At 45.8% G+C, this 16,505-nt stretch overlaps 1 protein-coding gene across 1 annotated transcript in view; it reads right to left on the bottom strand.

Moving 5' to 3' along the window:
• The window catches only part of MYO15A (myosin XVA), a 131,197-nt gene that overhangs the window by 69,849 nt on the left and 44,843 nt on the right, over nt 1–16,505 (bottom strand). The window contains exons 13-25 of the mRNA XM_027874636.1: nt 14,870–14,928; nt 14,634–14,757; nt 13,980–14,075; nt 13,087–13,218; nt 12,300–12,425; nt 11,305–11,382; nt 10,550–10,698; nt 9,664–9,709; nt 8,738–8,862; nt 8,123–8,240; nt 5,716–5,891; nt 3,663–3,747; nt 237–318 (exon numbers count right to left, since the gene is read on the bottom strand). Coding sequence (XP_027730437.1) covers nt 237–318; nt 3,663–3,747; nt 5,716–5,891; nt 8,123–8,240; nt 8,738–8,862; nt 9,664–9,709; nt 10,550–10,698; nt 11,305–11,382; nt 12,300–12,425; nt 13,087–13,218; nt 13,980–14,075; nt 14,634–14,757; nt 14,870–14,928 — 1,396 coding nt within the window. The remainder of the gene's footprint in view (nt 1–236; nt 319–3,662; nt 3,748–5,715; nt 5,892–8,122; nt 8,241–8,737; nt 8,863–9,663; nt 9,710–10,549; nt 10,699–11,304; nt 11,383–12,299; nt 12,426–13,086; nt 13,219–13,979; nt 14,076–14,633; nt 14,758–14,869; nt 14,929–16,505) is intronic.

The following is a 16,505-nucleotide window of genomic DNA, read 5'->3' as shown; positions in this document are numbered from 1 at the left end:
AATCCCATCCGTCCCCTCTCCCTCTCCAGAGGCTCCATGCAGAACTTTAGCCCTGAAACATTCTCACTGACTGATGCCTGCCCCAAGCTGGGGGATAGGACAGAGCCAGGAAACCTCCGTGATATTTCCCATCCCTTCTCCCAACTCCCCTATGTCCCAGCCCTTCCCGGACTTCATTGCCAACCTAGTAACCTTCTGGAAGTTCCCTCCCCACCCTTCCAGAGTCCCTTGCCCACCTGTCACCACCTGTAGGAGTCCTGCCAGCTCAGCGGGCACCTCAAGACAGGCCACATTCACCACCTCTCTCTTGGTCAGTTCCTGGGGGACACAGTACTCAGAGGGCATTCTCCCTCCTCCTCTAGTCCTGGCCTCCTTGGTTCAGGGGATACCAGGCACCAGAGAAGAGACTGGTGGCAAAAAGTGGCTACCCACCCAAATTGGGCACCAATCTGTAGGTTTAGGGCTATGCCATCCCTGTGCCCTTGAAACCTGCCTAACTCCCCAAGACCCTTATTCTTGGGAAGCGACAGCACCATGAGATACCCCTAGGGCTTACCTTCCCTTACCCCATTCTGCTTCCCAGCCCAGATCACCTTCTGCACCTACACTTTCTTTTAATTTGTGTGATCCCTCATGTTTACCTACAACTTTGATTAGAACAGTGGCCTAGTTGCCAGGACCCTGAGACCTGAACCTGGAATAAGGGGAGAAGGGGGATGTTGAGGGAAGTGGAAAGGGATCTCAAAGTGGTTAGAAGTCACAAACATAGGCATATCAGAAAAAAAGATGGGATTTCATGGAGGGCATCGGGGTGATTATGGAATGTCCCTGGAGGTCCCTCCAGCTCAGAATCCCTCCTTCGCTTGGTGGAACCATCATATATTTATGGCATCAACATCATTTTTTACTGTGCTCATTAGGATCTGTTGTATTCATTCATTCAACAAACGTTTATTATCTCTCCAATTAGATTATACACTCCTCGAGGGCTGGCACTGAGTTATACATGTCTTTGTATCATCAGTGTCCAGCACATGGGGCTTGTGAATGAATTAAAGGATGTAAGAATTAGCATTTCTTCCCCCCACCACCCCATACACACACCTGGCCTCCCTTGGGTCCTCCAGGAGCACCGCTGCTTGGATCTCGTTAAAACCTTGGAGGCCAAGGGTAGGGTGTGTTGCCATCCAGTTTGTCCATAAATAAGAAGGATGGGGAGTTTGTTCCCCAGAAAAGCTGTTTATACTCCCCATGCTGCCTTTAATAGGTTTCTGTTCTTAGATCCACAGGCTCTTCACTCAGTCCCAGACCTTCTTTCTGCTGCTACCCCTTAGATTGTTAGCTCAGGCTCTGCATCAAGGACAAATCTAAGCCCCAGGCTCTGGGACAATATTTATTCCGGGATAGGTGGCTGCTACTTTACATCTCTGTCAATATTGTTACAGACTGTAAAAACCACTGGTTACCAGTGGAAAGGAAAAGCTGATGTGAGCACATTGATGGATTTTCCAATTAACTTTGACTTTGTTTTTTGAGGAAATGGGCAGTGCAAGATTCTACTGGTTTACTGTGGTTAAATCTATTAGTTATGTCCTATTCTTTGCGATCTCATTTGGGGCTTTCTGGGCAAAGATACTGGAGTGGTTTGCCATTTCCTTCTCCAACTCACTTGACAGATGAGGAAACTGAGGCAAACAGGGTTATGTGACTTGCCTAGGGTCACATAGCTGTGTCTGTATCTGAGTATCTGTATCACACAGTATCTCTGGCCTGATTTTTGAACTCAGGTCCTCCTGACTCCAAGGCCAGTGCTCTATCCACTGTGCCATTTAGCTGCCCTCAATAATTTCTTCCATGAACCTCACATACTATTTCTTTTACATAGCTTTTATGCATTCATTTTCCATTTTATTGTAAAGCTAGTTACCTATCCATCTTATCTGCCTCACCCCCTAACTCTAAACTCCTTGAGGGCAGGAATCATGTACCTCTCCTTGTATCTTTACAATGCTTGTGAAGGATTCACAGAAGGCATGGGCACAAAGAAGATGTTAGCTTCCTGGAGGTTCTCATCTTCCATAAAACCCTGCCCCAGCCTAGGAATGCCTTCTTACTGTTTTCCTTTATGACTTTGCTTGATCTTCAACTGTTGGCTTGGGATTATTGCTCTTGTTTGTCTTTCATTTTCTTTCCTCTCTCCTTTTTTTTTTTTGGTTGGGCAGTTGGGGTTAAGTGACTTGCCCAGGGTCACACAGCTAGTAAGTGTTAGGTCTGAGGCTGGATTTGAACTCAGGTCCTCCTGAATCCAGGGTCAGTGCTCTATCTACTGCACCACCTAGCTGTCCCTTGTTTCATTTTCAAAGAGGACCAATGACTTCACAGGGTGATGATGTCTTGGATTTAAATGAGGAACACACAGTCCTCAGCCTCACTCTCTTCCAGAGTCAGTGAAGTCCAGTGATAGGACAAAAGTCAGGAGGACTGGCGATGGCCTGGGATGCAGTGGATGACCTTGGCATCTTCCGTGTCTAAGCGCTTTATCGAGCATGCTTCAGCCGCCTTCATCGCCATTAAAACAAATTATTTTCATGCGTCCATTCTACCAAGGGACATCTTCACACACGGGGGGTAGACATCCCCCTAACTCACCGATGGGTCTGAGGCCTGTCAGCTACCCTAAACCTGGTTTAGCCCATCTGCTGGGATGGTTTATCAGGGGGTGGCCGCTGTACATGCTACAGCTTCTTGGATCCGCAGGTGAGAATTGGGTGAAAAGTGGACCCCAAAGGTGGACAAGCTGCTCAGCAAGCACGCACACCAGAGGTGCTAGTCCTCGCTGAACACTCCATACACTCTTGTTGGCTCAGCATACTCCTGACCTCCTTAGTCCCTGAGCCAGCTTGGCCCTCTCATCATTGAGGCCTGACACACCCAGTCAGTCTGATTATCTTTCTCTTCTTGCTATAGCCAGACCTTTCCCCCTTCTTTCCCTAATCTGAACACACTCTAGTCCTCCAGTGTTGTTTTCAGTGGTTTCTTCACCAGTGAATTCAGGACTAATATATGTGCTATTCAGAAACATAGAATCACAGAATACTGGAGCTAGAAGGGAATCTTACTGATCCTTTAGTCCAACCCCTTCATTTTAGAAAAGAGGAAATTGAGGCTCAGGAGAGAAGTGCCTGGCTGATTTCTGAGATGTAAATTCTCATATAGAAAATTTAACAATTGACTTTTTTTTTTGGTGAGTCAATCATGGTTAAGTGACTTGCCCAGGGTCACACAGCTAGTAAGTGTCAAGTGTCTAAGGTTGGATTTGAACTCAGGTCCTCCTGACTCCAAGGCCAGAGCTCAATCCAAGGCACCACCTAGCTGCCCCAACGATTGACTTTTGAGAGCCAGTTTGAGCTGGCTCCAACACACCTCTGTGTGTGTGTATTCCTATGAATGCTTTTTATTATCTATCTGCACAGTGGAAAGGGAATGAAAGGGTTAGAGTCCTTCTTACAAAGAGGGCTGGGACCTACAGCTAAGCACCAAGGCCCTGAGCTCCCTTTGGCTCTTCCTTCCTCCCCAGACAGTCAGTTTGGGATGAGAAAGGCCTGGTTCCCAGTGTATTTGTATGTATGTGGCTGGCGGTGGGAAGGTGAGGTGGGCCTTACCCTCAGGTACTGCTTTTGGTTCACATACATGTTCACCAGAGATCTGAACTTGACCAAATTCCTCTTCATTTTCCGGTACTTCTTCCTACAGGTAGGGAGGGTAAATGGAGCCGAAATCTAGGCAAGGTATAGATCCCACGTAGGCACTGGTCCCCAAGAACAGGAGCCCCAGAGGCTGTCAGGAAGCCCAGCACTGCCCTCCCCCCAGTCACCCACAGCTACACAGTCAGAGGCAGGATCGTAGGCAGGACATCTTCACATGTGGGCAGTGCTGGCTGTTTGTCAGCATGCCTCCACATCTGCGTATGTGCTCATACAGGTGCCAGAAGGATATTTCTAAAGCACAGATCTGACCCTATGACTTCTCAGGACTATAGGATCCATAGGACCCTATCACTCTTGGCTTCCCACTCAATCCCTCAACTCCATTGGCTCCCTATTATATAAACTCCTCTGTTTGATGTGTAAAGCCCTTCAAAGGCCCATTAGATTGTAAGCTCCTTGAGGGCAGGGATTGTCTTTTCTATCTTTTTTGTATCCCTTGTGCTTAACACGGTGCCTAGCACATAGTAGGTGCTTAATAAATGCTTATTGATTGATCTATTGATTTAAATGGGGCTCCAATCTACCTTTTCAGTCTCATTTTATGGTCAAACTAGTCTTTTTAGTGCCCATCATAAACAACCTGCCACTGCCTTTGCACAGACCATACTCTGTGCCTGGAATACATCATCCCTATACCTATTGGAATCTTTGTTTTCCTTCAAGGCTGTGTTCAGACACCACCTCCTACATGAGTGAAGCCTTTTCTGATCTCCCCTGGTAGTTGCTGGTGCCTCCTCCCCTAAATTACCTTTTGTATGTATGTGCATATAATATGTATTATATTATATATACAGACATAATATATACATATTTTATGTGTGCACATATATATACACACATACATAATATATATACATATATATTTCAGTCGTGTTTGACTCTTCGTGATCCCATTTGGGGTTTTCTTGGCAAAAATAGTGGAGTGGTTTGCCATTTCCTTTTCTGGCTCATTTTACAGATGAAAAAACCAGGGCAAACAGGGTGAAGTGACTTGGCCAAGGTCATACAGCTAGGAAGTGTCTGAGGCCAGATTTGAACTCAGAAAGCTGAGTTTTTCTTCAGGCCTGGGGCTCTATCCACTTCACCACCTAGCTCCGTGTGTGTGTGTGTGTGTGTGTGTGTGTGTATGTGTATACATACTGTTTCTCCCATACAGTAAACTTCTTGAGGGTAAGGATTCTTTCAGTTTTATCTTTACTCCCAGGACAATGCCTGGTACACAGTAAGTACCTAAAAAAGTCTTGTTGGTTAATTGATTGATATACAAAGTCATTTTGAGGGAAGGCAGAACAGGGATCATTTATTATTCTTTTATGACAAGGAAAGACAGGCAGTGTGGCATAGTGGATGGAATGATGGACTTAGAAGGTCAAGAAGACCTGGTTCAAATCTCACCTCTGACACTTACTAACCTTATGACCCGAGGGAAGGTTACCTAACTTCTCAGAATCTCAAGCAATTTCCTACGACTAAGTCCTAGAATGGCTTTTATCTGTATCTGTGTTAATGGAAGGAGTTCCCACACCAGAAGGTTATCATGTTGAAAGCAGAGATCTTTCACATATGAGAGGAAATAACTTATCCCAGTTGACAAGGCTAGAACAGGGCTAGGGCCAGACCTTCAGTCTCCTGACCCTCCACCCCCCCCCCCACCCCGCATCCATTCCCCGGGCAAACTGTCCTTCAGTTTATCCATGACCCTCAGCTTTGCCACACCAGGTCCCAAAGGCCCAAGGACAGTTGACTCTGCTCGGCTCTGAGGTCTGAGTCCAGTTCAGGGCGCTCCCTGCTGGGATCGCCAGTGAGGGGCACGGTGCCCCTTCCAGAGCCCTCCTGTCGCCGACGATGGATCCCTCCGCACGCCCCCATCCCCATTGTCGGCTATCTGCCCTCTCCCACTTGGCCACAGCTTCTATAGCTCCCTAGTTCACCCGCCTGGGCGCCGTACCTGGCGAGGTAGCCCCGAGAGGCGCTCTGGAGAAGAATGATCTTGCGGCGCAGGGATCGGAAACGCCTTTTGATGAAGAAACCTCGGAGGCAGCGCTGCAGCGTGAGCACTGCCAGGTGCAGAACTCGGTCCCTCATGCTCTCCAGCAGCTGGTACAGGTGTTCCTTCAGGAACAGCTGGGGATGGGATAGAGCAGGGCACCCTCGTGTCACAGACCACATGGTTTAATGAAAAGAGCTCACAAGGTCTGGGATTGAATCCTGGAACTGCCATTCACCAGTTTGAGGGCAATCACTTTAGGTCTGTGGGCCTCAGTTTCCCCATATGTAAAGTGAAGGGTTTAGGCTTAGTGATCTCACAAGTTCCTTCAGACATCCTGGGTTCAAATTCTGGAGTTCTGATTTATTTCATGTATGGTCTTGGACAAATCTCATAATCTCTCCCGATCTCATCTCTAAAATGGGAGCGGAAGTGGATTAGATGATCCCTAAGGATCCTTCTGATTAAATCTGTGGTCGTTGTTGTTTGGCCGTGTCTAACTCTCCGTGACCCCATTTGGGGTTTTCTTGGCAGAAATACTGGAATGATTTGCCATTTCCTTCTCCATGATGAGGAAACTGAGGTAAAGAGGGTTAAATGACTTGCCTAGGGTCACACAATTTAGGAAGTGCCTGAGGCTGGATTTGAATTTAGGGAAATGAGTTTTCCTGACCCCAGGCCCGGCTCTCTTTCTGAAGCTCCACCCAGCTGCCCCAAAACTATGTTCCTATGAGCCTAAATATAGATCTATGCTCCCCCACCTCCACCCTCAGGTCTAGGGTCCATGGCTCAGGTCATTTGGTCACTGAATAAATCTGTACTAAAGGCTCTCCCTTGTTGGTGGAACAAAGGTGTCCCAAAAGTCTTAGGGCAGTTTTAAGCTAACAACTTTAATTATTTAAGCTAAAAGCTTAAATATGTAAGGGGAGTAATGAAAACCTGTGACTTTCTCTAGAGGCAAAAAAATGAACTGTAAGGAAATTAATCTGCCCAGGGGGAAACTGAGGGTAAGTAGAAGCTCTGACAGCAGAAGATGGTAGGAGAGACTATGACTGTTTGCATGAAAAGCCAGAAAGGAAAGATGCCCCAGGGTTTTCATTTTAGGCACAATGACTTTGAACTCTTCCCACTCCAAGCCCCTGATCCCTCTATACTCCAGAGAAATCTGTATTTTTAACAGGAAATAATCAAAGGCTCACGGGATGGTAGATTAGGGCTCAACAACACCATAGGGGTCTTCTAGCCCAAGCCCCCCTCTTCTTACAAGTGAGGAAACTGAGGCTCAGAGAGATCAAGCTGAGATTTGAACCTATCTCCTCTGAGTCTAAATCCAACCTTTCCTACCTCGTCTTCCTCACTAGTTAACAGAGCTTTAATGATGGCACTTTAAGCAAGCACTAGTGGGGATGGCTCAGAGTGAATGTAAATAGAAATTATTTCTGTTCTGGCCAGAAATTCTGGGGTTCTTCCCCTCTCAGATAGATTCTTTTGAGAAGGCAAACTAGACCACCTTATGCCTCAATTCTTGCCTAGCCTTTATTCACTGAATGGGTATTGTCTCAGACAAATTGAGACCTGGGAAAGACCTTAGCTAAAAAAGACCAGGGTCTTCCACTGCATCCTGAGCCATCTCCAGTCATCTTGATCTATATATGGCCACTGGACCCAGATGGAGGAAAAAGTGAGGCTGGTGACTTTGAACAGCTCAGCCTCACTTAAATCCAATTCACTCAAAAGTCAAGACATCACCCTTCTGATGTAACTGGTCCTCTCTAGAACAAAGGAAAGACAAACTACAACAACAGTGAAGATAAGGATTGGGGAAAGAGGCATTGGGTGGGGGAGGGAGCAGAGACATTATCAACACATAAATAGCAAAATATAACTTAAGCATTTATTAGCAACTTAGTTAAATCAACTAGTTTTAGAAAGGAATAGATGATTGTCAGCTGAGAGTTTTTCCTGCAGGAACAAAGATAATTGAGGGGGTAGGGTGGGGTTGGGGAAGGGACTAGTGATGAGAGGGTAGGCAAGGGTATTGATAGGGAGTAGAGGAACTCTGGTGGAATATTAGGAAAGTGACAAAGTCAGTCTAAAGACTTCCATTTGACTAGTCAGCCCTTCCTTGAATGTTATGATTGACAATTAATCGAGAAGGGCTATTATCAATCAGTCAATAACAGTAAGTGCCTACTATGTGCCAGGCATCAGTGCTAAGTGCTGTTGATCCAAAGAGGCAAAAGACAGTCCCTGACCTCAAGGAGCTTACAATCTAATAGTGGAGACAACAAACAAACAAATATGTACACACAAGATATATACAGCTTCAAAAGATTATATAGTCCCAGAGATCTGGATTCCCTCTTACCTTGCTGACTCCAATACAGTACATGCGGTGGGTGACTGTGCAAAGTCTATTGAGCACCGAGACACATGCTTCCCCAGTAGCTGGTATGTCATGTTTCAGAGACACCAGGCATCTGTACCTGAATGTGAATGAAGAATCCCAATAGTCATCAATCCTTGCTTAAAATAACTATACTCCTCCTCCCCTAATTTCCCTCTTTTCCCCAAGGTACTGCTGATCCCTGGCCCAGTGAAAGATGGCAAACACAGCGGGGATCTCCATTATCATTCCATACAGCCTCTTGGGCTGTCTGCAGGACCTTTGATGGCTAGTTGTGTTCGTGGAATAACATGTGGTGGAGGTGAGAGTTGCCATATTCATCAGTCAACAGGAATTTTAAAAGTAACCCTCTTCCCAAACATTCCCAGCATCCAGAATAGTCTGGAGCTGGTATCGAGGGAAAATATTTCTTCTCAAGAGGTGAGAGGAAGAGGGAGGGACCAAAAGCTCGGTGCCCCTTACTCTCCTACGTGGTAAGTTTCTGATTTCCTAACCGTGAGCAGGGAAGGTCTCAGGTTTTCCCCAAGTACCAACGCTGGGTCTTGGATACCGTGAACTCCCCTCCATGGGGAGTACCTGTCAATGAAGGCCTGGAAGGGAACGCGCACAGGGAAGCCCTCTTTTCGGATCCGGATGGTCTCCATGACCCCTGAGTATCGGAGCTGTCCCATGACCACATCTGGCTCGAAGAGATCAGGCTCCTGCGGTGGGGAGGAGATTAGACCTCTCACTTACCCACCCTTCCTGCTATTTGGGAGGGTTGGAGGAGGGCAGCAGAGTGATGGGATTGAAAGTAGGGGGCAGAGAGGGAAAGTGCCCTCTGAGACAAAATTCAGCCTCCACTGCCTGGCATTCAAGACTCTCCGTCACGTGGTGCAATTCTCTTTTCCAGTCTGGTCTCATAGTTCTCCCCTCCCCTGCTCCAGAATGGGCCATGACTTGCTCCCTGGGATGTAGCACCTGTGTTGTACCACCTCCATGCCTTTGCTTATGCTATTCCCTAGGTCCAGAATGCCTTCCCTTCACTCACTCAATTTCTTTTTTTTCTTTTTTTCTTTTCTGTTTTTTTTTCACTCACTCAATTTCAATCCATACTCTAAGAACCTATACAAATGACCTCCTCACCTGTCATCTTCTGAACTCTCAAAAACACTTCGTATCTTTCTATGCACTTACTATATATTGTTTTGTTTCATGTTTATCTGTGGAAGCGGCATATCCCCTTGCTAGACTCCAGGAGGGTAAGCATTGTGCCTTACCTAAACCTTGTACCTCCTCCAGTGACTAACATAGCATTCTGCATACAGTTTTATGAACTTGAAATATTGACAGAGAAAAGGAGAGAAGGGGAGAGGAGGGGAAAAATGAAAGACGGAGAAGAAAGGAAAAGGGGAAAAGAGAGAGGAAAATAAGAATTTTATGTGTTTCTGGGGAATGGGGAAAGGAAAGCCCAGGGTCTCACTACCCTATTCCCTCCCTCTTCACCACCCTAATCCCCTTACCTTTTTGTGATTGGGTTTGAGGCATCGAACAAACAGAGGGTTGCACCTGAGAGTCAGGCAAGAAAGTAGGCATGAGACCCCCAATGTCCGGACTGTTCCTTCTCTCTTCCCTCTAAACCAGTGCTTCTCAAACATTTTGGTCTTACGATTCCTTTACATGCTTAAAAATTATTGGAGACCCCAAAGAACTTTTGTTTATGTGGGTTACATTTATCACATTAGAAATTAAAATTTTAAAATAAATTATTTTTAAATGAATTTTGAAATATTTGCCCACTAAATAATAGTAAACCCATCATATATTAACATAAATAAGATATTTTTATGAAAAATAACGATTTTTCCAAAACAAGAGAAGAGTGACATTGTTTTACATATTTTTGCAAATCTCTTCACTGTGTGGTTTAATAAAAGACATCTGTTTCTGCATTTAATCTCTTGTGATATATTGTTTTTGTTGAAGTATATGAAGAAAACAGGCCCCACACTGGTATGTGGCTGGAAAAGGAAAAAGTATTTTAATAGGCAAATAATGTCTTGATATTATTATGAAAATAGCTCTGACCTCACAAACCCCATGAAAGGGCCTCAGGGACCCCCAGGGAGTCTGTGGATGACACTTTGAAAAATGATGCTCTACACCCTTCACTCCACCCTCCCAGTCACCTCATCCTGCCAGAGAAGAGCTTGGAGTTACTTTGCCAGCCAACCGTAATCAAAGCCTTGAATGCATGGTAGTGGTTGCTGTGCTCCTTCCCCTCAACAGAATTTTGAACCATCCCTGGCAGGGCCTGAGGCTGGCTAATCAGTCACTTCTCTGCCTCAGTTGCCCTAGCTTAATGAGGAAGAAGCCATGGCCCAGAAATATCGGTCAGCCTCCATTCACCTCTCCATCTTGTCCACTAGGTCCAGGAGAGACTGCTGAAACTTGGCAGCCACAGTGGGAGCCTTGTAGAGACGAGTGAGGGTGTTGTTCTTCCCCAACCGGTGGTGGGAGGTCAACTGAGCATGGCTGGCAAAGAGGTGAGCCACAACCTGGCACCCACAGAGCCAGAGGGAAAGAGATGAAGAGAATCAGAGAGTGACTTTTCCATAGGGTCCATTAGCCATGTGTGTGTTGGGGGGGGTAGGTGGAAGTGCAGTATAGCCCCAGCAACATGACAGTAGAGGCAGGGAGGGCAGAAGGGGCTTCTCAGTCCTCATGTCCCATCACCCAAGTGCATGCCAAGAATGGCTGACCATTCCTATCCCCTCCCAGCTCAGCAATAGAGTAAGGGCCTCATTCTGCTGCATGCATGCATCTATGTGTACATTTCTGCAACTTTGGACACTTTCATTCTTTCATTCAAGAGGTATTTATTAAGGGCTCCCTGAGCACTCTCAGGTGCTGTGCTACACCCTGGGGACAGATACAAAGACAAAAACAAAACAATTCCGGCCCTCAAAGAGCTTATATTTTACAAGGGAAAACAATAGCTAGACTCATAATGAGTCAATAAAAAATACAAACACAATACAACATCCAAATGACAAAATAATTTCAGGGCCAGTGGAAGGGAGGTACCTCCCTAGAATAAATAATTCTGGGAGGGGTGGGGAGAGTGATGGGGAGAAGAAGACGCCATGAAGGGGAGGACTCACTTGAGTTTTACTTCGGACAAACAGGTCTAGCACATCCTGCCTCACCTGGTCATAATTTTTGTCTAGAAACTTGTGCACCTGGAAAAGCAAAAAACAAACAAAACAAAACAAACCCAGGGTGAGTCATGGCAACTCCTACAGTGTTATTCACCCTATTTGATGGATGAGAAAATCAGCCCAGCAGAGGTCAAGCAATTTAACATCACAGAATGTTACCACTGGCAAGGGACCTTAGAAATCAACCTTCGTTATTTTACAAATAAGGAAACTGAGGCCTAGAGACTTGTGACTTGCCCAGTGATTTGTCCAAAGTCACAAAATACTGTTAAATGACAGTGCCAGTATTCAAAATGGAGATTTTTGATCATAGAGGCCTGGGCACTTCTGAGAGGTAGGATGGTATAGAGGGACTTGAATCTGAACACTGCCCCAAATATGTACTAGCTGTGTGAACTGGGGCTCTCTTGAGCCTCAGTTTCCTTATCTGTAAAATGAGGATGATAAGAACAACATCTGTCTTACAGTGTTGTTTTCAGGATCAATGAAATCAAATGAATCAATGAAACCAGTAAAATAATGTATGGGAAATTGTTTTGCACACTTCAAATCCCATAATATAATCTATTATTTTCATTTTCTGGGGTGTTGAGAAAGGAGGCCTTATATAAGGATAAATTATTGTTTTGAATCGCCAGCATCTAGCATGGTGTCTGGAAATAGGAGAGCTTAATAAATTGTTGTTGAGTTGAATATTAACCTTGGTAGAAATGCCCTAGAGCCAAATATAAAAGCATTCAATCAGTCAACAGGTATTTATGAAACACCTACTATGTGCCAAGCACTGTGCTTGGTGCTGGGGATATAAGCACTGAGAATGAAATTATCCCTACTCACCATGAACTTGGGGAAGTTTCCTGAGATCACTCTCCAAGTCCCCCACAAGCCCAAACAGTAGAGAGGTGGGAACGGGTATGTACGTTCGGGGAGCCTCTTACCTGGTAGGTGACTTTGCCAGCATAGTGCTTGATGGTGAATTCAGGTAGGGGCATCTTGGGCTTGGAGTAGAGGGGATTGGAGCCATGATGGTAATGACATTTCTGTAGGAAAGTGTGGTCTGTGGCCTGGGGAACAGGGGTGCCCAAGCAGTGATCAGAGAAGGGAAAGAGAAGGGGAGAAGAGAAGGGAGGGAGGGGTCCCTTGCCTGGAGTGGCCACAAAGCACAAAAATCGAGTAAAGTTAAGATAGATCTGCCTGCTGGACATCTATACCTGGATATTCCACTGTCACTCAAGGTCAATATGTCTGACACCGAACTCATCCTTCCTCCCACTAGCTTTTCTTCATAACTTCCTTATCCCTGTGAATAGACATTCTGAGTCCTCTATTCCACCTGCTCCTCTACCTATTTCACCTCACCAGTTATCTCTGCCTTTTCCCTCTCTTTTGTCTCCCTTATCCATTCAGTCACCTCAACATTTCTTACGTCCATCACCTCCTTTCCATTCTCACTGCCATTACTCTAGCTCCAGTTCTCAGACTTTCTTAACAGGTCTCCCCAGATCTAATCTTTCCCTTCCCCAATCCATCTTACACACCATTACTAGACTGGGTTCTCCCGGGACATGGATCACTGCAAAGCTCAAGAACATTCAGTGGTTCCCCATTTCCCAGGCAAGTTAATCTGAGGAGGCTTCCAGGAGAAGGAGATTTTTTTGAGAATCCCTATAGTTAGAACTATGTTCTCTCTAAGGTATGGTCAGAAGAGAAGGCTATGAGACTTACCTGGGGGAAGCAACTCTGGTCATCTAGAATCCTGAGAATACCGTAGGGCTTCAGGCAGATAAGGTTGATACAAGGCTGATTGTCAGTGAAGGTGATTTCTCTCCAGTCTATTTGCTCTCGGATATACTCATCCTGGATAAAGGTTGCCCACTCCCAGGTTTGTACAAGATTTTTTTTGGGGGGGTGGTGCCCCTCCCAGGGATGGAGGCCTCACACCATCAGACATACAGCAGCCTTACCCAATCCCAATCATTTCTCCCCATAGAACCTAGTACAAGGTTGAGCATATAGTTGGAACTCTATATATGAATCTATGAAAAACATCTGTATGAATGCCATGCCCAGCCTCATACCTACATCCTATAGGGGCCCCAAGGAAGCATGAGACTTTGCTCCTCATGGAGCTCATAATTAGCTGGAGATAAAATGTGTGAGAGAATTAGAAGGCAATTTAGTGTCAAATTGTACTATGAAAAATTCAGAAATTGTGGAAAGCCAAGAGGCTCACCTGCTTGGACTTAAAAGGATGGGTAGGATTTGGAGAGGCAGAGAGGAGGGTGGAGAGCATGGGATATGGGATATTCACCCTACTTCAGGGAGGAGTAATGGTATTAGCAAAGGCATAGAGGTTGGAATGCTTAATAGATGGGTTTGGGAATATCTCCCCTTCCTCTCCTGTGCTACAGCACCCTCCCCTTTCTGGGTCCCTTACAGCTGACTCCTGCCTTGAGGGCTATGCACATCAGTGAGAGAAGGCTTGGCAATGAGCTGACTGAATGTTGAAGGAGGTGGGTGTTTCTAGGAGGCCAACTCAAATCAAGACAGAAGGTTAGAATCAAGACAGTTATCCTTGGGACCATCCCCATCTCCCCCCAGCTCCCTCCCTGGCTTACCTGCTCCTCTTGGAAGACAATCTTGTTGAAAAAGTACTGCAAGTACTCATTGGCATAGTTGATACACAGCTGCTCAAAACTGTTGAAGCTGAGATCCTGATCACAGAAGGGCCCAATTACAGGCATCCCAAGAGTAGGCAGTGGGTGGGGGGGGAGGGGGGAGTATACTTCTAAATCTCTGGGGTTAGAATCACCAATCAACAACAAACAATTATTGAGTGCCTCCTATGTGCCAGGCATAGTGCTAGGAGCTGGGGATATAACTATAAAAAGGAAAAAAGTCCCTGCCCTCAAGGAGTTTATATTCTAATGGAAGGATTCCCATTCAGTGAGAAATTTCCTTTCCTGTTTTCCTCAATCAGTAACACCCTTCCCTCGTCATCTACTCCCATGTGCCATCCTACTTCATACCAAAGACTGGATCCTGGCGTGAACTAAATGAAACACAGTCAATCATAGTAGCTTGCATGTTGCCTCCTCCATTAGACTGACTTCCTTAAGAGTAGGGACTATTTTTTGTCTTCCTTTGTATCCTCAGTGCTCAGCATAGTGGCTGGCATATATTAGGTGACTGTTGACTGACTGAAAACGGTGAACTCTCTGGGCAAGGGAATGAGGGCTGGAACTGGAGTCTATGCTTCCCTTATTGCCCACCTCAAAGCCATAGATGTCCAGGATGGCAATGGAAAGAGCATCCTTCTCGGGGTAAACCAATGTGTTGATCCTGTCAATAAGCCAGCCAAACAGCATCGAATACAGAATCTTGGCAATAGCATCTCTGGAACAGAGAGGATGCTTGGTTGGGTTGGGGAGGAGGAAGAGGGTAAGGAGAGCAAGTAGGAGCCTGGGACAGATAAGGGATAGCAACACACAGCCCCCCACTACCCTACCTGGCATCCACGGCACTTTCCACGGTGAGGGGGGTATAAATCTTCTCTCTCGTTGTGTCCTGAAGGGGAAATGCCAGAAAGATAGAGCCAGGGATAAATTGAGCCAGATATTTCCTGATAAGCTAATTTGTAGATTTTCAGTTAAACTTCTAAATACAAGGCTGGGGTGGGGAATAGGGATTTTCTCCCTTTTTATCTGTGGGGAAACCAAGACCCAGAAAGATCTAGTGGCCACACAGTACACCAGCAGCAGAAATTATTTAGTAAGATAACTCAAGACCATCCTGTCTTGTTCCGTTCCTTTCATTTAGGATGGAAGACTCAAGATTTAAGTTGTTCAGGGACAGACCAATCCCCCATGAAGGTACAACGAGGCAGGTGTAGAAGGCTCCACTGTGGAGAATTTATGAGAAGACAGGCTGTAAGCTAATCCATCCACTACCAACAAGATCACAGACCCAGGCAAGTCACAAATATATGGAGAAATTAGGTCCTGTATTATTTTTGATCCCAGGTTTTGCTTCTCTTTTTGTCTAGGAATTGAGTATCTAAAAGCTTTTTAAAAATTCTTTTCTGGATTCTAAGAGAAAGCATGACATTTTTGGTTATTGCAGGAGGAAAGCTAAGAGTCTGGATTGGAGAAAGTATGCATTGAGAAGCAGCCCATTGGTTTCCATTAGTAGTTGACATACCATTGATTTCCTCCGGTAGAACAGCAAAAAACTTTACTTCAAATACGAAAGAGAGTGAAACATTAAAAACAACAATCAATGAAACAGGAATAGTTGCATCCTTTTGCAATACATGATTTCAAGATGGAGGAGTAAAAGCAGTGACTTGCTTGAGCTCTCCCTCAAACCCCTCCAAATACCTGTAAAAATGGCTCTAGACAAATTCTAGAGCAGCAGAATCCACAAAAAGACAGGGTGAAACAAATTTCCAGCCCAAGACAACCTGGAAGGTTGGCAGGAAAGGTCTCTTGTGTGGGGTGGGAGAGGAGCACAGTTCAGTGTGGGGAGCGCCAGCAAAGACTGGGCCTCAATGATCCTGGAGCAGGCCTCAGGGGACTGAATCACAGGCATCTGTGGCGGCTTCCAGACTTCTCAACCCACAAATGCCAAAGACAACTTAGAAGGTCAGTAGGAAAGGTCTATTGACTGTGGTGAGAGAGGAGTTCAGTCCAGCCCCAGTCCTGGCGCAGCCCCAGGGCAGCAGCTGCTTCTGGAGGTCACGGCCCACAGAGAGACAGGGGATCAAGCGGCTGATCTGAGGGAGATTGAAGGGATCCCTTTGCTGATGCAGAGGCAGGATTCTCTTGCTTTGTCCATGCTTGGATCTGGGTCACAGTTCTGGGTGGCGGTCCTGGGGTAAGGAGGAGCACTGGTGTGATGGAGCTTGTGGTGGAGGTGGAGAGGGAATCCCCCTCACAGTTCCAAGGCAGAAAAGAGTACTTACGGTCAATCATAGACCAGAACCCAGGCCAGGAAAGGAGTAAACACTTCACCTTTGATCATACCACCTTGGAAGAACTGAAAATTTACAGGTTCCTAGGAGTGTCTCTGAAAACAGCTACACAAAACCCCTGAACCTTGGGACAGTACATTCTCCACATTGGAAACAGTCCCCTACCTTAAAC

Source organism: Vombatus ursinus, unplaced genomic scaffold (genome assembly GCF_900497805.2).
Source record: "Vombatus ursinus unplaced genomic scaffold, bare-nosed wombat genome assembly UNPS02014807.1, whole genome shotgun sequence".
Taxonomy (NCBI): Eukaryota; Metazoa; Chordata; class Mammalia; order Diprotodontia; family Vombatidae; genus Vombatus; species Vombatus ursinus.
The sequence above is the reverse complement of the archived record's forward strand: the minus strand, read 5'-3'. Positions and strand labels throughout refer to the sequence as shown.